General features: G+C 37.2%; 2 protein-coding genes across 2 annotated transcripts in view; one reads left to right on the forward strand and one right to left on the reverse strand.

Moving 5' to 3' along the window:
- LOC127565774 (dr1-associated corepressor homolog) overlaps positions 1 to 23,321 on the forward strand; it is a 99,382-nt gene that overhangs the window by 69,645 nt on the left and 6,416 nt on the right. The gene's annotated exons all lie outside the window — the stretch shown is intronic.
- LOC117564881 (uncharacterized) lies at positions 7,936 to 9,193 on the reverse strand. The gene is made up of 2 exons (XM_052003579.1): positions 9,125 to 9,193; positions 7,936 to 8,458 (listed from the first exon to the last, which is right to left on the reverse strand). The coding sequence occupies exons 1-2, from the start codon at positions 9,191 to 9,193 to the stop codon at positions 7,943 to 7,945; spliced, it is 585 nt and encodes a 194-aa protein (XP_051859539.1). The 3' UTR covers positions 7,936 to 7,942.

Raw genomic sequence — 23,321 nt, forward strand, 5'->3', positions numbered from 1 at the left:
CTATGGCAGCTTTAGCTAACTCTGGTCGTAGCTGTGGCTGTGGCTATGGCAGCTTTTGGTTCGACCACTCGGCACCTTTATGGAGGTGTCGGGACAGTGTGAGAATAGAGGGGAGGGGAGAGTGAAATGCCAAGGGTCTTGGTATAGAAAATTATTGCTCAACGGAAAACAATTATTTCGTGCCGGTTTCTGGCATGCCATTAAAGTGAGTCCAGCTAGCCAGTTCCAAAGGCGATGGCCCCACAGGAGCGAGCTGCCACATAGCCAACACACTCCTGTCTTTCTATCGCTCTTTCTCTCTGTGTATGTGTGTGTGTGTTGTGTAATCTGAATATTGCCGTGACTCGTTGCAGTGGCCACTGTTCGCTATTAAATTGCATTTGCTTGGGGCTGTTATTTGGGTTATCGACACGACGCGCGATTCACTCTCGAAGCACTAAAACTTAGCCAAAGGAAAGACTCCTCTGCTCTATGCATATATATATATTTAATATACATAAGTATATTCAATGTGTGTGTGTGTGTGTATTATGAGCATTTCCATTAGGCATGCAGACATGTCTGTGTCATTGATCCCGTGTCAAACCAAACTGAGTGCAATCACATCAAATTGTGCATGGCAAACAAATTGAAAGCAAATCGTCCAACAACAACATTCACTGTAAAAAGCTAATAAATATTTACTCTCTCTATCTCTCTCTCGTCATTTTCAATCAAATTTATATGCGCTCAAATTGAAATCTTGTTCAAATTCCACAAACATTTCTTTGCACAATAAAATACATTTACAATTTGGCAGTATTTTGAAAGAAATTTGCCAGAGAATTTATATTTATATTATTGAAATGCTGCCGAAAGTTGTCGAAACACAACACGAAATTTAACAATCTACATTGAATGTTACTTCTTTTCTTCTGACACAACTTTTGTTTTTATTAAAAATATATCTTATTTTAACGACCACTATATTTAGTTACTAATTTCCTTTTTTTGTGTTATTTTCTGCTTTTATATTGTATCTTCATGGAATGTTACTTTATTCCTTGTGATATTTTTGTTCTCACTAAAAATATTTCGAAATATAAATTTGCATTCTCTTATGTTTACGACAACTTAATTTAGCTATTAATTTCATTTTTGTCTCTGTAATTTTTTACTTTTATAAGACCTGCGCTGAATAGCAATTATAATTAAAAACTATATTTCATTTCGTTATTTTTTGGCTTTAATAGCAAAAGGGTGTTTGGAGCTGCGGTTTTTTTTTTAGTTTTTGGTTTCGTTTTACTTGAGTGTGTGTGTGTGTGATGTCTGGATGCTTTATTGTGATTTAGCTTAGTTGGGATTTCGTTTGCTTTTGCTGTGCCGCTGGCCACATGGCGTATGTGTGATATTTGGTAATGGCCTGTAATTAAGCAGCACGTTCTTCTGCCTGTTCCCGTTGTTGTTATTGTTGCCAACGCCTGCGAGCGACTTCCGTTTGTTGTTTGGCTGCGAAACATGAAACTCTAATTACCAGGAAAAGAGGCTACCAAAAAGAAACATACACAAAAAAAAACACAGAAAAAAAAAGGAAACACAACAACAGCGAAAAGTAAATAAATAAATACATACAAAACACAAGCACACCTGGACAGGATTTAGAGAACGCCAAGCCAAGCACGTGGACATTATACAATCTGCGAGTGAGAGAGAGAGAGAGAGAGAGAGATAGAGTGAGAGAGATAAGCAACTGGACAACAGTTAAGTGGGGAGCTACACCAAAACGTTCAATTATCAGGCCACATTTGGTTGTCATTAGAATGTTTGCTTAATGTTCGACAGTCGTGTTCCGGACTCTCTCCTTTGGGAGTTGAATGGAGGAATCTTGGCCAGATCGTTGGCCTGGATATCATCATAATTTTTTTTTGTTTTTGGCATGCCTTCGTTCAAAACGTCATCTGCATAATATGACTCGTAAATGTTTAATGTGCATTTAATTTTCCAGCAGCAGCAGCAGCGAACGAACGCCTAATGACACTCAAATTGTACATATCAAGTGGGTGTAACTCTCTGCGTATGTGTGTGTGTGTGTGTGTGTGTGTGTGTGTGTGTTGTAACTGTTCTGGACAGCGACAGCGAAATGAAAGCAGTTACCAAAGGGTTAAGCTGCGGATGGTTGGCATAAAATATGCCATGGGGAAATTAAATGTAATGGCTGCCTTTCGGGCGTATTTGTCATGGGCGTAACTCACCTCCCCCCTCCTCTTTCTCCATGTGTGTGTGTGTGTGTGTGGAAATTACAGACGTTAGATATTTGTGCCGTTTGTTACCTTTTTAATGACAGTTGTTGCACATTTTTCATATGCCAGTTGGCCAACATAAAACACATAAAAAAAAAGGGCACAATTATTGAGCATTTTGATTTTTCCGGCAGCCGAGATTAATTTGAATTAAAATTATGTGCAATTCAGAGCTTGGCTCATTATTAATATCATAGCTTGATTTATTTTTGTATTTCATTCTTTATTACTTTTCATTTGACTGCGCCTGAATGAACCAATATTCAAACATGTCGCATTCAATGACATCTGCTGTCGTGTTCACATTGAAATTAAAAAATAAAAAAAAACGAGAAAAGAGAAAATGACGACAAATGGGCACTATTCATATTCATTTTTCATTTCCATTTGAAATGCTCTGGCACAAATCACAATGTGACAGCATAGACATGCTATGGAATTTTTCCAAAGCACATATAAATGCTGCAATTAAGCTCCGGCAAAATGGCTTTACTTCATTTAGAGGCTCAAGCTATTTGCTGTACACGCTTTTCGCCCACTCAACTGTCGACTGTCGACCAATATACATACATACATATATGTATGTCTATATATGATATATATTTCATGTTTTTCAAATGAAATGAATGCAATAAGCAATAAGAAATACACGTAGAGAAATGCTAATATTTGCATTGCGCTGGACTCGCATTTATTGCATTTTATTGCGTTCTGTCCGGAATCGCATTTCATATTTATTCATATGTTATTTATCATATGGAATTGTAGCTCTTCTTCGCTCTCCTTTTTTTTTTTGGTTTGCACTGGCAAATGGGTTGAGGGAATTATGATTTTGTCAAGTCGCCAAGCGTGGGTCATTAATGCGATTTTACACAGCGTCCTTTATCCTTGTTTCCTTGTTTCTCTCCCCCTCTTTTGAAATTATCCTGATTTATGTGTTCATTTTGCAGGTCAGTCAGACATTTCTCGCTGCTCTTGCTTTGCTCCTCGGTTTTTTTTTTATTCTAGATTGCATTTTATTTGAGCTGCGGTTTTTTATGATTTTCATTTCCCCTTTTTATTATATTTCATTTTTTTTTTCTTCCATTTTGCTTTTCTTTCATTTCACATCATATATTTCATTTTTCTCGCGCTGTTGCGGTCGCTGAATTCTTGTCCATGGATTGCACTGGATAATTAAAAATAAGCGCATGGGAGTGTAAAAAAATGTGCTGCATGCTTTTAGGCGAACGCGAAGGCGTATGCTAAACCGTTTTTATACCCGCTACCCATAGGGTAGAAGGGTATTATAACTTTGTGCCGGCAGGAAATGTATGTAACAGGTAGAAGGAGGCATCTCCGACCCTATAAAGTATATATATTCTTGATCAGCGTCAACAGCCGAGACGATATAGCCATGTCCGTCTGTCTGTCTGTCCGTCTGTCCGTCTGTCCGTCTGTCCGTCCGTCCGTCCGTCCGTATGAACACCTAGATCTCAGAGACTTTAAGAGATAGAGCTATAATTTTTTTTCGACAGCATTTGTTATGTTTGCACGCAGATCAAGTTTGTTTCAAATTTTTGCCACGCCCACTTCCGCCCCCGCAAATCAAAAAAATCGAATAACAAGTGTAATTTTAAAGCTAGAGCTACGAATTTTGGTATATATAATAATTACTGTAATAGTTATGATTCCTGAAAATTTGGTTGCGTTCAGATAAAAATTGTGGATGTTATTAAAGAAATACTTTTGTATGGGCAAAAACGCCTACTTACTAGGGGGTCTTAGTTGCTTTGGCTGACAATCTGGTATATTGTGCCGTTTATGGTATATTTTGAATGGTGTACTACATCGATATACCAAACATACCATTTGGTATATTTTTTAGTATTTTTTAGTATTTTCGGTATATTTTGAAAATGATACCGCAATATTTTGCCTTTATTAAAAATGGGTAGCGGGTATCTCACAGTCGAGCACACTCGACTGTAACTTTCTTACTTGTTTTTCTTTCGTTGTTTTCGTTTTTTTTTCGTTCCGCCTTCGCTTGCAAAGTGCTGCGCCATCGCATCGTAAGAGTGAAGTTCTTGTGTGCAGCCAATTTAAGCAGCTCAAGCGGATTTTCACTATTGCACAGCTCAGCACAAAAAAAAAAAATTGTGGAAAATGTAAAATAAAAGCGAAACTATGTGCAAGTGAGAAATAATTGAAAGAAGCTTAAGAGAGTGCTCAGTTAATTCAAATCAATCAAGCTAATCAAGTGAGGAATTATGATTGCCACAATTTGACTTGACGTTCAGATGTATTAATTAAAAGTGTCATCGTGTGTGATTCGCATTTGAATGACGTGTGCATTGAAGCCCAAAGGTTGAGTCCAGGATTAGCTGCAGCAATTTGTGGTGCTGCAATCGGAATGCTCATGTTGCAGGGGCAAAGGTTACGCTTACGATGATGCTGCAATGCAATCTGCAGTTGACCAGAGTTCGTAGCTTGCATGTTGCATGTTGTGGCAAAGTTGTGTTGTTGCCATGGCAGAGGCCAAAAGGCAACTCGCAGTTGATTGCTGCTGCTGCGTTTGTATCGCATTAACTAACCAACTTTCAGCGAGCAGCGAGCAGCGTTTATTGTATGCAGGACACACAGCTTAACACCCGAAACCAAACAACAATTGCCACAAGTTGTGGCAATCGCAAAAAAAAGAAAGAGAAACAGAAAAGAAGATGTGCAAACAAATCGCCGTTAGCAGAAGTTACTTGCCACACAGCGTGTGGCATGGACCTACGTAAATAACTGACGAAATTTAAGCTAATGCCCTTTGCTTTTATTGTTGTTGTTGTTGTTGCTGTTGCGCTGTGCATAATTCAGCAGTCAAAAATTGTGGCTGCCACATCAAGCAACTTCACTTACATTGATACACCTGACTATATATTTCTATATACATGGTATATATGTATACTTAGTTGCACGTAGTATTTTGTGGGCACGTATTTATGTCTTGACGTGCCTCAAATGGGCGTGGTCATGCGGGGCGACAAACGTGGAGCGGCGCTTAGCTTTTTTCTGTTTTTTTTTTTGTTGTGCGGCCTGCATGCAAATTTTATGTTTTAATAACAAGTCTGTGGCATGCAAGCGGCGCATATTTTATGCCAATTGCCGTGCCACGCTTCAGGCCCAACCCTGCAACACACACCAACACACACACACACACACACATCCTTTAAAGTCTCCCTGCACAAGTTTTTGGGCAACCTTTTGGTTTTCTTTTTTTTTTTGTGGGTGCCTTAGGGAATTCGCTTTGTCTTTGTCTTTGTCTTTGTCTTTAGCTCTGGCTGTGACTGTGGTGCTTGGATTTGGATTTGACTTCAGCCTTAGCTTGGCTTTGACGTTAGCTTTGGGCCGTTTCGCCTCGTGTGCGTGAGCGTGAGCGTGTGCAACATGCCCCACAGCGACTTCTTTATTTTTAACCCAATTGTGTTACTTGCTTGTTTTTCTTTCTTCTTTCTTTTTTTTTTTTTTTTTCTTTTTTTGAGTCACGCTCCTAATTGTGTTTTATTGCCATACTTTGTTGCAACTCCGGTGCCTCCTTAAAAAAAAGAAAATAAATCTATGTTTTGTTTGCATAAATTGTGTATAAAAATAGAGTAGTATTTGCCCAGCAGGGGCAACTAAATAGATCACGCATATCGTGCGTCAGTTTATTGCACTAGCCACAGTGTGCGTGCCTCATGCGAGTTGCAACAGCAACGACAGCAAATGGAAATGCAAATGCAAATGCTGCATAAAATATGATTGCTGCAATTAGGCGTGTCCAAAGAGCCAAAGAGCCAAGTTGCTAGCTGACCCAAGTGGCTGCAAGCCATGCCATTAGAATTTGTGTAATTTATTTCGATTTTCATCTCTTATAAATTCATTGCTTTTGACAGCTATTCACGATACGAAACTCTCGACTGCATTTGCTATGAATTCAACATGAAATCTGTAAATTAATTAAACTACACAACTTTTTCCTGACTATTTAAATGCTCTTGTTTTTTGTTAGTGAACAGCTTAAAATTACAATTACAATATAAGCTAAAAATGATAAGCATTATTTTTTGTTGGTTAATAAGATTAAAGTGTTATTTATTTATAGATAACTTTATTTTACAAACTGGTAAATTATTCATATTTACCTTGCAGTAATTATATTAAAAAAAAAGAACACAATCAACTGTTTTCAATTGATTATTAATTTAAGCTCAAGCTTAACCAATGTAGTCGAAACAAGTGAGAAAGCTACAGCCGAGTGTACTCGACTCTGAGGTACCCGTTAACTATTTTGAATAAGAGAAAAAATTGTGCAGTATTAAATATATCAAATTAATATACCAAAAATACTGAAAATATGCCAAGGGATATATTTGGTATATTGATAAAGGACTACATTCAAAATATACCAGAATATTTTATAATATACCACATTAAAATACCAAAAAATACTAAATAATAGCAAATGCTGATTTTGGTATATCGTTAAATACTACATTCTAAATATACTGAAGAGTAAAAAATATACCAGCAACTAACTTCGACAAATTGTATATTATAGTTATTATTGTAGGTTCCAAAAATTGACTCTAGCTTGAATATTAAGCATGATATTCGATTTAGGGCGTAGCAAAAATGTGATCTGTATGCAAACATAAGAAGTGTCTTTAAAAACAATTTATCTACATCTGTTTTAGTCTCTGAGATCTAAGTGTTTATACGGACAGACAGACAGACAGACGGATAGACAAACAAATCTTTATCGTCTTGACAGTTGATGTCGATCACACAAAGTTATAATACCCTTCTACCTTATGTGTAGCGGGTATAAAAATTCTTTCTATAATTGCACAATTTTCATGAGATCTGAATTTCAATGCAATTTTAAGCTCAATTAGCGGCAAGCATTAAATATGCTGCAATATTTTTGCACTTTAATTATTCCGCTACCAAAAAGCTATGTGTCTAAGAGAGAATTGCTTGATATTTATAGTGGAGTGAAGTTTTCTTTATGATTTAGTTTATTTACACACCGAGTGTCTAAATAAAGAACTCTTAATTCAATCGTGGACAAGTCTGCGTTGTTGCCTTGTGCTTTCGTATGAAAACAGACATTCATTTGAAGCATTGTGATTTGTTTTCATTTTTTTTTTTTTCTAGAATTTTTAACATTTGTTATGTGTTTTTTTTTGTTGTTTTGTTGCGTTGCTTTGCTTTGCGCACTCTTCCGTTTTATTTCGCACTTAATTAAAAAATCTTTTGCTGACGTGTGACACGCACATGCGGCCGCACCTGCTGCCCTCACATCCATCGCCCACTTGGATTTCACCTCCGTCGACCGCCCACTTCATCACATCACACTGACAATTAGACGTTGCATTTTATTTTGTACGCTGTCCGTTTTAACTGCAGCTTTACAAACTAGAAAAAAAAAATAGACAAGCTCAAAAAAAAAAAAAAAACAACAACAAGAAATTGTGCAATTATCTTCAGGGAGTGGCAAAAAAAAAAGAGAGAGAGAAAAATACTCTGGCAAATGAATCATTGCTTAAGGTACAAATTATGTATGAAAGCAGTAAACTATATTATGTACAGCAAGTGGGAGAAAGCTAGGGTATTTCAATAGCAAATCACACGCTTGGGCACGTCACGTCAGCTCAACACGTCTTGTAAATGGTTGCGTTCACCTCGTAATGACAGATGGGATGACGACTGACGCCGTCCTTGGGATTGAGGGAATGGACAGTGCCACGTATGGAATAGATGGTGTTCGGTTGATACATGAACTTCAATATCGCCGTATCGGGCGGTATCTGAATCACATTCATCGTATACACGCCCGTCTTCAGCGGACAGGCCAAACTCATGTTGCTCCCCGCACCGGAGAGCATCAGCTTTGCCGCATTATTCCACGCATTCACACGTCGTATGTACTTCCAGAATTCGCAGGTCTTCACCGATGAATTGTACAGAGTTCGCGGCTGTTCGAGGCGATTGGCGCGTCGCCTGCTCGGATGTTGGACGAGCACCAGATGCCACAGTGGTATGGGGACTTCTTTGCGCACCGTTGTCACCGATGACAACGAATTGTTTTTCTCATACAGTTTCATCTCCAGTCCATAGTTGGGCGTGTCCCACACCGTGAAATTCAAGGGTTTCATTAGATAGCAATACTGCAACGGGTGAGGGAAATAAAAGTGAATAAGATGTATTTAGGGTTAGAGCAACACTTTTAAAAATTCTTAAAAAAAAAAAACACTTCTCACAACATCCAAATTCAACTTTTGTGACATTAGGATAAAACTAAGCTATGAATATAAAATACAATTATTTTTGAAATATTTGTTTTAAGAACCAAGCAAATTGAAATATAAAAAGTGGGAAAATTTTGAATTTCGTAGGTGTAATTGCAATAGACTTAAACTGTAGGAAAAAAAGATTGGATATATAGGAAAATATCTATTCATAATTTTTATTTGCTTAGAGAATATCATAAAAGACTATAAGCTTGTTAGGCAATAATTTAGAATATCTTAAACACATACTTTTTATATAGGAAAATATCTATTTCTAATAACCTAAATAAAAGACTAAAAGCTTATTAAGCATTAATTTGGAATAACTTGAACACATACTAAAGAATTGGTTAAAAAAAATAACATTTGTATATCACTTCACTAGCTAAAAACTTCTCCAATGAATGTTCAAATGAACTAATTTGAATGCAATTCTGCTGGCTGAAAACTCTATTAATTTGAATCTTTTAGTGTTGTGTTTTGACTTAGGTTTACCAGTTAAACACAAAATTCTTTGCAATAGTCTTGAAGCCTCTCACTTACCTGCTTGCTCAGCTGCAGAGTTGCGAGCAATGTCAGCAGCACTTGAAGCACACGTCTATTGTCTTTCATAATGTGCAGACAAATGTGCGGGGAATTTGGAGATGAGATATACATATATTTAAATATTGATACAGTATTCAATTAACGTGTTGTCCCATTCAGCGCTAATGATAATTTAAGTGATTTTTGATGCCATTAATTTTGTGTTAAATCTGTCGCGTTTGGACTTTAATGTCTCTGTTATTGGAGCTGTCATTATTTAATTGCCGACAATAAAGCTGAGGGCTATGCACGACTAGCTGAGCAGAGATATTTGTTGTCATCTAAAATTCTACTACTAAATGGAGTAAAATATAGATAGTAGATATACAAAATGAATAGTAAACCAAAAGTGACTGATATCCTCCGCGTTCAAATGTATAGGGTATAAGGGAAGCGCAACAAAACGTTGTAAATTGTAATTACAACGCTTGACCTCTCGCACAAATCCCAAAAACCAAAATCTACAGCTTTTCAAACAACAAAAAAAAAAGTAAAACCAACACTGTTGAGAGGGACTTTTGTAGGGGGGGAAAGAGAGAAGGTTGTGGGAGCAAAGACTTATTTACTTAGGCTTCAGTCAACAACAGCAGCAGCATAACAGCAACAAGAGTAATAAAAGTGAAGGCAAGTATCAAAGTCAGCTGGCAGCGTCATCATCATCATCATCATCGTCATCGTCATCGTCGAGCACATTATCAACGTCATCATCATTAGCTGCCACAAGCAGCGACAGACTGTCAGTGAATGAAAGAGAGAGCACTACAAGAGCGAGAGCGAGAGCGAGAGAGTGATGTGGCTGTTTGGGTAATTGTTAAAGTTTTATTTGTTTATATAGCTAATTACGATTCGCTTAGTCAGGCTTTGGGCGCATATCTATAACAGATTTCCGTTACAGTTACGTCTAGCATACGTTTCCGTTATGCCCTTATCCGGTTTCCGGTGTGCTCAGCATTCTCACAAGCATTGTAATCGTGTGTGTGTGTGCGCTAGCGAGTGTCTCCTCGCACATTGAGCATGCAAAGTGTCGGCTGCTGTGACACCACAACAACAACAACAGCAACAACAACAGCAACAACAACAGCAACAGCAACAACAATAGAAATAGCAACAGCAACTCAAGTAACAACAATGACCACTTTTGTCACCAGCTGCCATATTCTATGCAATGTCTTTGTTGACACTCACATACACACACACACAGCTCAGTTGTTGCCGTTGTCGCTTCAATTTTCATATTTACTTACGGGTTATTTTCCAGCAAATATTTGCATTTGCTTACCCACAGCCACAGCAGCAGCAACAGTCTCTATGACATTGGCTTTTCACATTCATTTCACATTTTCCCATTTGCCTAGCAAGCTTTGTGGCTCTCCCCCTTCTCCCTTTATCTCTTTTCTCCATTGTAGTTGTTGCTGTTGTTGCTGTTGCCACTTTATCTTTATCAGACACATAACAACAGCAACACAAATTACGCGTGTCTTTCTCTGTTGATTTATAATACAAAGCAACATCATAAAACTGCTTCACTCAATTTTCAATTCAATTTAACACACAAATACCTGCACACACACACACATATAAGTAATGCAAATGGCCGTCGAGTTGTCTCCTTCTCTTTCCCTCTTTGTTCGCTCTGTTCTCCATCTCTTTATGGGTTTGTGCTTCTGCCACTGTTTCGACTCTTGCTTGTGTGGATTTTTTGGTTTTTTGATTCTCTTACATTTGCCATTTATTTCGTTGGCAGGCAGCAAACAGAAAAAAAAAGGGTTAGACGTCTTGTTAAGAGGGCGAACACCACATGCTAAGCTTCTACTCAATCGGCATTTGCCTCGCAGCGCGCTGCGAAAGTTCAACAACATTATTAAAATCTATTGCTCTCCAATGGGCAGCGAACATTTTGCTTTCCATGGGATTTAATGTCATTATTTAAAGCTTCAATTTTGCATTTTGCTAAACAGCAAGCTATTCCACATGTAATTAATGTAGCGCAATTAATTTAAATTTGCTTAATAATGTTAACACAATAATTTGGTTAGTTGCAAAAAATTAGAATAGCTTTATACATATGCAAATATGAACGATTATAGAAATAACATTTTAGTACAAAGAATTAAAATATATTCAATTTATAAAGTATAAAATATAAAATTATACCATATTCTCTTGCGAAACTATCTAAAGTGAGAACAAGTAAATCCTAATAAACCGCAAAAATGCTAAAATATACTGAACGTCATATTTAGTATATCCATGTAGTACTAAATTCGAAATATACCATAGGGATAAAAATATACCATATTATTAGCGAAAGCAGCTACGCGTAAGTTTCCATACAGACGTATTTCTTAAATAACTTAAAAGATTGTTATCACCAAATATGTCATTTGGTATATTTTTAGTATTTTTGTAGTATTTTTGGTATATTTTAAGATATTTTATTTTTATAATATATTTTGCATTTATTCAAAATGGGTAGCGGGTATCTCAAAGTCAATCACATTTAACTGTAGCTCTCTTACTTGTTTTTATTTATTAAAAATAAGCTTTAAAGTAGTTGCAATCAACAATCTAATATTACACATTTATAATGCCAATCGTTTCAGTTATAATTTACTATCAAAGCTTAATGTACTTAAGAGCAATAAAGTTCTACGACTAGATAGTTTGATTGCTATTTAATTGAACGTGTTTTACAATCAATCAAAGCTCTCATCGCTCAGCTTTGATGTGTTGGACAATAAAAAACAAAGTCGTGTACTTTTGGCACTTTCACAAATACGAGTATTTGCTTCAACTTGCTGCGTGTCTGTCGCAAGAAAAACAATTGCATTTATTTGCCAAATGTTTTTTTCGTAGTCGTGCTGTGACCTTTGCCCCAAACTACAACAGCAGCAGAGCAGGCAGCAGCATTTTAGCATTTATTGCCTGCGTGGATTGTTGCCAGTTGCTTTGTGTTGAACATCATCCTTGAGTGAGGCGCGTCCTTCGTTGATTTTGTTTTTTTTTTTGTCTATTACTTGGATTTGATGGTCTACAGCTTTATTAGAGCGGAGCTCGCTCCCGTTGCTGTTGCTGCCTTCTCCCCAATCATTTTCGAGTGTAAAATTTATCTATTTGGGTTGCTTTTCTTTTACATTTTGAGTGCTTGTTGTCATTGTTGTTGTTGGTGTTGCTGTTGTTTTTGATTTGTTTCAATAAGCTTTTATGGGCTTTTAGTTGGTCGATTGGTGGCTCAAATTGTTTTGCCTGCTTCCAAGGCGATTTCACAGTCGTTTTTTTGATGTTTGTTTTGTTGATTCGCCTGACGTCGCGAGGCTAACGAAATGTCACAAAAATGCCAATATTCAGATATGCCATTTTTAGTGTCGAGCGGGGGCCAATGCGCCTAAAAGTATGCCACATAAGTGCCAACTTTAATGCATTCTCCCCCCTCGGTCTCCTCTCCATCCAATTGCCAACATATATGTATGAGGCTATAGCCATTGCTGTTGCTGTTGCTTTTGCTGTTGCTTATCGCTGCACTGCACGGGGGCCTTGAACGTTTTATGATTGCACTTTTCAGCAATAAAATAAAGCATACACTTACACCCACACACACACTCAGTCAGAGAGCGAGGGAGTGTGAGGGAGGGGAAGAGCGGGAGAGCGACTCCCATCTCGTTGGCATCGTCAGCAGCAGCCGCAGGCAATGAGACTTGACACCAATGTTGAAACTTTAATAACCTCAGACAGTGCGCTGCCCAGCACATGCAATAAAATGTCTGTTGGCTCATAAAAACGAACCTACACACACATATATACACATACACATATACTCACTCATACATGCACTCACGTATACGCTTGAGTTAAAACGAAAATGCTTGGTGCATCTTCGCACAGTCTTTTAAGATATGTAGATGTATGTGTATCATATAAAAAGTATAACAATTTATAGCAATCGAGAGCTCAACGAATGTTAAATACGCTATTGGAATAACGAAGTTGATTAGGTGGGAAAATAAGTCAAGCAACTGAAGATAGAGAACTTAATTTAGATTCTTATTAGGGTGAAAGATTGATCAGCAGATATATTACATAATTTTTAATAAATATAAAATATATACGATGAACTATAATGAAGGAGAGAAAGAACTTAACTTGGATTCTCATTAAGGCGAAAGATTGATTTCAAAGTTCATTATATTATTTTTGATAATTCTTTTGCAATAAACTAAAGTATTTCTAACAAAGTAAAATATGTCGAATACATTAAAACAGAGATAACAAGATAAAAAAATACATTTTAAGATATTTAAAAATATTAAAATTGATACAGTACTTTAATATATTGACGATAAACTACAATAATGAAAAGAAGGAACTACACTTAGATTGTTATTTAGGTGAGAGATTTAACATTATTGCATTATTTTTGATAATTCATTGCAATAAATTAAATACAGTAATAGTAATTCATAGTAATTGAAATTTTGTATAAATAAATATAGTAAATTAAAGTACTTATAATCAAATGGAACAAAATAAAATAATAACAAATACAAAATAAAATGTTAATAGATATTTTCTTAAAAATTAGAACACATGGAATAATTTGAAATTTGCATTAAAACATATCAAATAAATTAAAATATTTACTAATTGCAAAATATATATATTTGATAAACTAAAAAATATTAAATAAATTCAATTCAATAAAATAAAATTCGTATCAACTATTTATAACATAAATTTATATTTCCCAATAACAAACAACAATATTTATCGGAAAGAAATAATATTGAGTTCTCGGAAAGAAATAGAAATAGTTCCACATTAAAATAAAAAAAAAATTCGCATAATATATTTATATATTTTCCAATATAGTCAGCAATAATATTTCTCAGAAAGCTGTCGCTTTTTATTTTGTGCTGGTGCTACTTTGTGGTTGCCTCTTGTCAATGATCGATTTATAGAGACGCAGCTTGACGTTAGTGTAAAATAAGCAAAGCCCCGTCTCGGGAGCAGTCAAGCGATGATGTGGGTGTGTTGTCGGTGGCGGTGATGGTGGCGGTGACGGTGGCGGTGGCATTGTCAGCTGTCATCGCGTCGCCATTGCAGCTCATAAACATGAGGGTCGTCTATGGCATCCCTTGGCGCCCAGCTCCTCGCAGCGCAACTGCTGCCACAACTCAGACTCAGTCTCAGTCTCAGGACTGAGGGCTCAGGACTTGGGGCCAACAACAACAACAACAACAACAACTCTCGCTGAAGGAACTCCCACAGCTCGATGGCAGATCTGCACACACACTTGTCAACACTAGCATGCCTTGTGCTGTCTCTCCTTCTCTCTCTCTCTCTCCTGGGTAGACCTGTCATTTGTTGTTTGGCCCATCATCGCGTCATATTTATTTCCAGTCCATCCATACGAATGCGACGCTGCCATTACCATTTGCCACATTGCCTTGCATAATTGTTGCACATCATTCGCCGTGTTCTCGTCTTCAGTTTCGCTGCAGTTTCACCTCCATTTGCAGCACTTTTACTTTAAGCCAACGAAAAACTGTATGTTTGGCAATTTAAAAGTTGTTAGGCTTCGCGGCTTTCAATTTACTTTGCTCATTTTGTGTGTGTGTGTTGCTTCGCTGGAATGTGTGTGTGTGTGTGTGTGTGTGTGAGGCAAATTGCCTGTGTATAATTACAAGAGCTTAAAACCGCGCCGTCATCGTCGTCATCGTCAACGCCAGCGACGCTTTTTGTCGCGATTTCCTCATCTAACCACTTAATTGCATATATGCAACGCAAATGATTGCCGCTGCCGCCGCTGCTGCTGTTGCTGCTGCTCATAAAGCAAGCGGCAGCAACAACAACAACAGTGTGTGTCCTGTGGATGGCCACAGCCATTATCCCATACCGAAGCGCCGTATTGTGTTGAGGAGGGTTCATATACACAAGTATATGAATATTACGCATTCGCCACGTACAACACTTCATTACATCAGCTTGTTATTGTTATGGCTGCTGCTGGCTTTAGCTGTAGTTGCTGTGCTGCTATTTGTTGCTGCTGTTGTTGTTGTTGTTGCTCTTGCTGTTGCCTTGTTGGTCTTGTTAAATTCCCGCGCCGCCGTCAAGACAAAACATGGCCCATCAATCTCTGACAGCGCCTATGCAAAACACAACATCTCTCTGTGTGTAAGTGTGTGTGTGTGTGTGTGCGTGTGTATGCGTGGCGCCTTCTGGGTCTCCTGGGGCGTTGAATTGAGTGTGGGGGGGGGCACTCGTAAATTTCATTTAATCACTCGAACCTTCCGACTTTGATGTAGTACGTAAAAATATTAAAGTCCAAACTGTCGGACATGGCCATTAAATGGCTTGGCCCTTGTCCATAAGAGGCGCACAATTTATTGGCGTTGCTTATGAGCCAGGTGAAAAATTGGGTCAGCATTGCAACAGTTGTGCCCGAGCGAGGCAGACACACAGCTAGGCCATAGAAAGAGAGGGCGAGAAGCTGGGCAAGGTCAATTCTGTTTATGGCTGGCCGGTCGCAATTCTCTCTTCATTCTCCGTTCTCTGGCTGCCTGTTGCTCTATGTGTGTGTGTGTGTGTGTGTGTTGCAAGTGCAAATTTATGTTGAGATTAATTGCAACAGTCGCTGCGAAAAGTATGTTTTTGTGTGGGAACAAACTTTAATTAGCAACAAACGTCAACAAGTCCAGCCAACAGTCCACAGTCCATAGTTTGCAGTCCAGTGCAACCGCAAAACTCTCTCTCTCTCTCTCTCTCTCCCTTGAGGCAAAGCCTGTGTGTGTGAGTGCATTTTGTAGTTTTACAGTTGCTGTCGAATTTCTGTGTTTTAAGTGCTCAAAGGATATAAACAAGTGCAACTGAACTGAACTGACCTGACTTTCATTTCATCAACAATTTATGTTGTGATTGAGTTTTTCGTTAGCGAAAGAGTTTTTAATAGTCGCCAGATTTTACAATTTGGTTTGAATCGCTGCGGTGTTGCTGTGATTGTCGGGCGATTGATTAGTTTAGCAATTGCAAATTGTTTCGCTTGACAGACAGACAGACGGAGAGACAGACCACTTGTTAGCTTTGACACTCGCGAAGTTGAGTTAACAACGTTATTAGGTTGAGCTGAGCTGCGGCTTACCAATGCTCATAATGAGGATCCTTGTTTCGCACAAACTGAATGAATAATTAAAATATATACGAACACGAAAGCAGCTGCAGCTGCAGCTGTCAACACGCATTGCATTGCATTGCATTGGAGTGGAAAGCGTGAAGCGGCGCGAAGGTCACACACTCTGCTCTATCGAGTGCTCTGATATGTCAAAGTCCAAGCCCCAGACCCTGATTTGAGTGCATCCGCAATACAGTTAGTGCAGTGTTTGAGTGCGATTATTAATTCATTATAATTATTGCACACACACACACACACACACACACACACACTGCCAACAAACACTTCATGCAATTGCGAGGCTCTGTAATGCGAAAAATTAATATTGCATACTTTTGTGCGCCGCAATGATGCGCTGCTCAGTGCGTGTTAAAAGGCAAGCTCATAAATTAAAATTACAACACACTTTTAGACGGCTTCGCATTTATGTACGTGCTGCAAATGTGTGAGAGTCAACTCACTTTTTATACCCGCTACACATAGGGGGGATCTGAAAACAGGTTTTTGGTTGATAATCTGGTATATTTGGTGCTTTATGGTATATTTAGAATGTAGTACTATATTGATGTACCATTGATGAATAAAATATTGATATATGTATATTAGTATTTGTTCGGTATACGAATTTGGTATATCATTATAGTACCAGATTGTTACTCATTGATATGTTTTAGTATTTTTTAGTATTTTTTCGGTATATTGATTCGGTATATCGATTTAGTACCGTATCCCACAGTGGAAAATATGTTAGATTGTCAGTTTTCGACACATGTCAGTATTTCTTCGGTATATATATTTGGTATATCTTAAGAGTAAATTTGGTATATCAGTATGGTAGTATATTCCTTATATAACAAAATATACCAGATTGTTACTCATCGATATTTTTCAGTTTTTTATAGTATTTTTTCGGTATATTTATTCGGTATATCGATTAAGTACCGTATCCCACAGTGGAAAATATGTCAGATTGACAGTTTTCGATACATGTCAGTATTTCTTTTGTATACTTATTTGGTATATTTGAAGAATAATACCACAATGTTTTGATTTTATTAAAATAAGGTATCGCGTATCTCACAATCAAGCACACACGACTGTAGTTTTCTTCCTTGTTGCATTTGATTATCAATCTTTCTCTCTCTCTCTCTGACTCTCATTCTCTCTCTCTCTCTCTCTCTCTCTCTCGTAATTGGCCTTCAATGCAGCTTACATTTGAAAAGAAATCGCGCGCAAGGTAAACTCGCATTTGTAGCTAAATAAATGCAACTGCAGCTGCCGCAACTGCAGTGAAACAAGTGGCAAACAATTTGTTTATAAATTGCAACTTTTGCTTTCGCTTTGCGTACCAATTTATTGAAGTGTTTTATTTCCATCAGCCCAAAAAATTGGCGCTGTCTTGTCTAACCGAAACCAAGAAACTATTAAAAATGTGCATAATTCGCGAGGAAACTTTTTTGCAATGCAAAAATAGCGAGAAAATCTAAAGGGAAGATAAAGTTAACAAAACTAAGAGCGAAATGGAAATAGAAACCGAGGCGGAAACTTTTAATACGCCGTGTCCGTTTCAGTGTTGGTAAACGTTCGCTGTGGTGTGTGTGTGTGTGTGTGTGTGTGTGTGTAGTTGGCCAACACTGTGTGCCGCATAATTTGCAATTAGATTGTGGCCTGCCTTTGGCTGCCACAGGACATTCTTCCACTTGATTATGCGCTCAAACTGTTGTTTATGTTTATGGAAATTGTTTTTCGTCCGTCTGCTACACACACACACACACACACACACACACACACACAAACACACTGGCACACACTCTCACACTATGTTGCCCCTTCGGCCGGATTATCCTCATTTTATGCGCTTAATTGTTGGCTTTGACTTTGTTGCCTTTTTACCCGCCTACTTTTCTTGCTGCTTATTTATTTTTTTTGTTCTCTTTTCTCTTTTGTGTTTCGCTTCTCTTTTCTTTTTGCGCTCTTTCGTCTTGTTTTGTTTTCCTTTTGCATTGTGGCTGCCAGCCACAGTTGCTCGTCGCAAACGTGTATAAAAAGTATAAAGGCAAAGTTTTCAATGGCATACAAAAGCTGCCAATACTGTTCCCTTGCGGCTGAACTTTATTTAATAACAATATTTATAGAACTCTGCTAGGAAAATATCAAGTTTTATACTTGAAATATTTTAGAAATTATGCAATTGCATTGTATTTATTTTTAGTTAAGAATTTCTTCAATTTTAGGACATCAAAATAACATTTGAAAATCAATTTTCATTTTTAATTTGTCTATTTACTGATATGTCCCAGCAACTGCTTGTTTTTGCTAAGTGTATTTTACTGCCTTTCATATAGATCTATTTGGCATTTATTATAAATAGACAGTTACATTTCAATGCCATAAAAATTGAATTAAAAAGCAATTCTCAATTTTAGAAATTCTTGTTTCAATTCTTTTTTCTTTCTATTTATTTTTATATTGTTAATAAAGAATTCCACTTTTATGCCATAAAAATACAATTTAGATGCACTTTTTAATTGTATAAATTATTGTTTTTGATTTAAAAATTGATTCTTAGATTCGTTTTGTGTACGACAAGCAACCACACATTTTTCGCACAGTGTATTTTGCTGGCTGCTAACGAAGTATGTGCTAACTAACTTCAGCAACAACTTATGAAACGTTCTATTTCTGGAGTTATTTAACACACACGCTGGCTGACTGCAAATGTGTGTGTGTGTGTGTGTGTGTGTGTGCATGTGTATTGAGGAATGCAGAAAGTATGAACGAGGCAAAATACAATGCAACTACATTTCAAGTGGAGAGCTCATTATTTCACTCACACAAGTAGAGAGCGCATAAATATACAAGTAGTTTATGTACATTTCTGTGTATTGACGCAACACTATCGAAGTGTGTATGCGTGTGTGCGTGTGAGTGTGGGTGTGTGGCATTGTTGGCCTTGCTTCATTTGTGCGTTAATGGAAAAAGTTAGCAGCCTGCTGCCAGCATGTTTTATTTTTTTTTTATTTTTTCTTGCTTTTTTCGCTTGCCTCTTTTCGCCCAGTCGCATTCGTTTTGCCCGTTGCCTGTTGCTGCTGATTGCATTACAACTTCGGCTCTTTCGCTGTTGGCCAATAGATATTACAATAAACTACAGCTCATTGTTGGTCCTTGCTCCTTGGGCGCCCAGATAACGAGTGAAGCGTTGCGTTTTCTCCGCCTCCTCCTCCTCTCCCTCCTCCAATTGCCATTCAACAAAACTGCAACAATTTCGAGAAACTTGCAACACAATTAGAGTGCGCCTCCGCATAAAAAGAACAAATTGTTAACAATTTCCATTGAATTTGTATAATGAATCGCGTATAGAGTATCGCTAGCGATTGCCAATGAAATTCCCAGGAATTCACATGAAAAATACATAAACTAATAAGGCCAACTAACATAATTAGTTGAACTATTTGAAAAGAACCTTTGCACTACGCTGTTTTTCGAACTTAAGCCTTTCTTGTTAGCGTACTTAAATGGTTGTATTATTAAGAAAACATTACTATAAATAAACAGCAATTATTTGCTTGCAGCAGATATTTTTATGTTACAAGCGTAAACAAGTATGAAAGCTACAGTCAAGTGTGCTCGATTGTAAGATACCCGCTATCTGTTAAATAAAAGTATCACAGTTCTTAAAACTTGCCAAATCATATACCATAGAAACTACTATTATAAGCCTTATTTGGTATATCGATGAAGTATTACATTTGAAATATACAATAAAGGTTATAATATATCAAATTGTCAGCCAAAGTAGCGAAGACCCGATGGCAGTAAACGTAAAAAACTTATACAATTTATGTCATATCTCAATCAAATTATCAAATACTGTAGTTATTAAACTCTTGTGGCGGGTATAAAAACATTGATAAAACGAGTCAGCAAAAATCTGAAAATTAAAAAGTAAACAATAATAATATTTAAATTGTAATCGAAGCTGCAACAAAATTAAAAATATTAATATTAAATATTTTCAATCAATACATATTTTTCTTGTTGCTCAATAAATTTGACCATTATGAATATATGTTTTATATAAACTTTGCTGACTACTGACAAATTTGTTCTTTCACATATTTGAACACACTTGAAAAGAGTTTTATCAGCATTTTTAAGATACTATTGGTGCTTTATTTTTATCACTTCACAAATAATTCGATGGAGAACATTAGTTTTCATTTAACTTAATCAATTCATTTGCAGTTTAAATATTGCTGGTTTTGTCAAACTAATGCAATTGACTAGATGAGGCATAGCCGCTGATACTCATAAAAAATACACAAAAATAGAAATTCTGGAATTTATGATTTTGTGCTCTCAGCTATTCCGACATCTTGCCAAATTCATTATTTGTCTCGCAAAAGGACACTTGAAACACTTGAAAGTGCACTTAAAAAAAAAAGCAGAGCTGAGGAGTAGAGAAAATATATTTTTATCTGTCTCGAACCGTTTGAGTTGAAAATTGCGGCACAACTGAACCGAATTGCAGTCGAGTCAGTGGAAATTTCAGTTCAGACAGAGTTGTTGTTTGTTTAGCTTTAGCTTTAGCTTTTGCTCTTGCTTCTTCCTCTTTCCCAGTTCCAGTTTCAGTTCCCCTTGTGAATTGGTTTCTTTCTTGATTGTTGTTGTTGTTGTTATTGCTGCGGCTGCCTCTTGATATTTTACATAAACAGGCAAAGTGACGAGAGGGATTTTTGTTATTGTAAGTGCTGCTTAAAAATTGATTAACGCTTTGCTTATAACAAGTTTCAAATTACCAAACGGCGTCTAACTGACGATTCGTTTTCCATTTGTTATTATTGATGCTGTTGTTTGCCGAAGCATTTAGCGCCTGTGCAACAGGTAGCAGCCAGCGAGCAAGACAGAGAGAGATAGAGAGAGAGAGAGAGATGGGAAGAGTGAGAGTGATGGATAGATAGATCTTTTTGGCTTGTTAAAGAATTTCAATTGATGGTTGGTATATTTTTTTTTTTGATTTTTTGTTGCCAAGTTTCAGTTTCCATTTATTGCCGCAACCAGTTAACATATTTCCTTAACAATATTCATAGTTTGTTGTTGTTGTTGTTGTTCTTTATCAGCCGCATGTTAAATGGCCTAATTTCTTGTCTAGTGACTTTGCCCAGCTGCTTCAGCGTCAGCATCAGCGTCAGAGTCAGAGTCAGCGTCAGAGTCAGAGTCAGCTTTAGCACCTCGTTGCCAACTGGCAACTGGCAGCTTCTTGTTGATGTTACACTCAGTGGCCGCAATATTCAATCGTGCCTCGTGCCTGTCATAATTGCAAGTGCTTGCCTCGAATCTATATGTCTCACTATATATCCTTTCAGCCACATGAGCAGCTCTTTGCTAAGAAGTTGAAGCTGATGCCAAAGCTGTAGCTGAAGCTGAATCTGAAGCTGATGTTGATGCAGTAGCTAATGTCTAATGCTCTGGCACTTGAGAGGCTGCCAGCAGCAGACTAAAAGTGCTAGAGAGATTGCGACAGCGAGAGCAAAGAGAGCAAAGAGGTAAATGCCTGTTGATCTGCCTAAGTTGAGCAAATCAACGAGGATGTCAAAAACAAACACACACGCGCCACAGCCACGCATCAATATAAGTAGGCACACACTTCTCTCCTCTCCAGAGCAGACAGCATTTTATCCACTTAGAGCTGAAGGCTCCATTCAAAAATGCCAGCGAAAGTTAAGAAAAATGTGATACTTGAATACGTAATTGTCTATAATTGAAAAAAACAAAAACGAAAAGAAGAAAATCGATCAGTGTTTCTTCTTGCCGCAATGAGGGAAGGGCGGAAAGCATTAAAAATAGAAACGAAAAGGTTTCATGCAATTTCAATAAAAATGTTGTTGAATATTTAAAGGGTAAGCATTGTAAGCATTTCTCCACCATTCGCTCACTACTTCTATGCCAGTCATATCCTTGTCATACCCTTCTCTTGGTCCCACTGTGCAGCAGCTCCAGCTCCAGCACCGACTCCGGCTCCTCCATTTCCCAGTGCGTGTTTGTCGATGCTTAGGAAATAACAAACACGAAATTCATAAGGCAAACAAAATGAAATGTCGGTCAGCAGCTGCCTTTGGCTGCCTCGCCGACTGCCTTGACTGCCCTGGATCAGGGATGCCAATGCTGTATTGGGTAGCGCAACACAGTTTTGGGTTAACTCGGGGACAGCACGACAATGTGCCATGCCACGGCACACCATGCCACGCCATGCCGAACACACATTGCATACTTTCAGGCTGACAGCGCAAAAGGGGCACAGCTGTAAAGTGTACAAAAATAGCAGCAACGAAATGAAAGAATAACAAAATAGCGCAATGAAACTAAGCCAAATGCGAACATAGAATATAGAATATAGAGCAGACTAGACTATGTCAGCAATGGTCTTCAAGATGCCAACAATAATAAATTGCATTAACCGTCACTGAAGTAGTCCTCACTTTAAGGCAAACACTAAACATTTAATGGAAGTTTTTCAAGAAATAGTTTTATTTGACAAACTATTGCAATGGCTACTGCAGACGCATATACTCTACGGTATATTTTAAATGCAATAGTATATCGATATACCAAATATAGTCTTCGTTATTTTTGGTATTTTGTAGTATTTCATAATAATTTGGTATATTTTCAATTTATAATATTTGTTATTCCAGTATTTTTAGTAAATTGATTCGGTATATTTAAAATGTAATATTATATCGTTATACCAAATATAGTCTTCGTTATTTTTAGTATTTTGTAGTATTTTATAACAATTTGGTATATTTTAAATGTGTAATATTCCTTATTGTCAGTATTTGTAGTACATCGATTCGGTATATTTGAAATAAAATAGTAAATCGGTGTACCAAATATAGCCTTCATTATGTTTAGTATTTATTAGTATTTTATAATAATTTGGTATAGTTTTAAATTTATAATATTCATTATTTCGATATTTTTAGTATA

Source organism: Drosophila albomicans, chromosome X (assembly GCF_009650485.2).
Source record: "Drosophila albomicans strain 15112-1751.03 chromosome X, ASM965048v2, whole genome shotgun sequence".
NCBI lineage: Eukaryota > Metazoa > Arthropoda > Insecta > Diptera > Drosophilidae > Drosophila > Drosophila albomicans.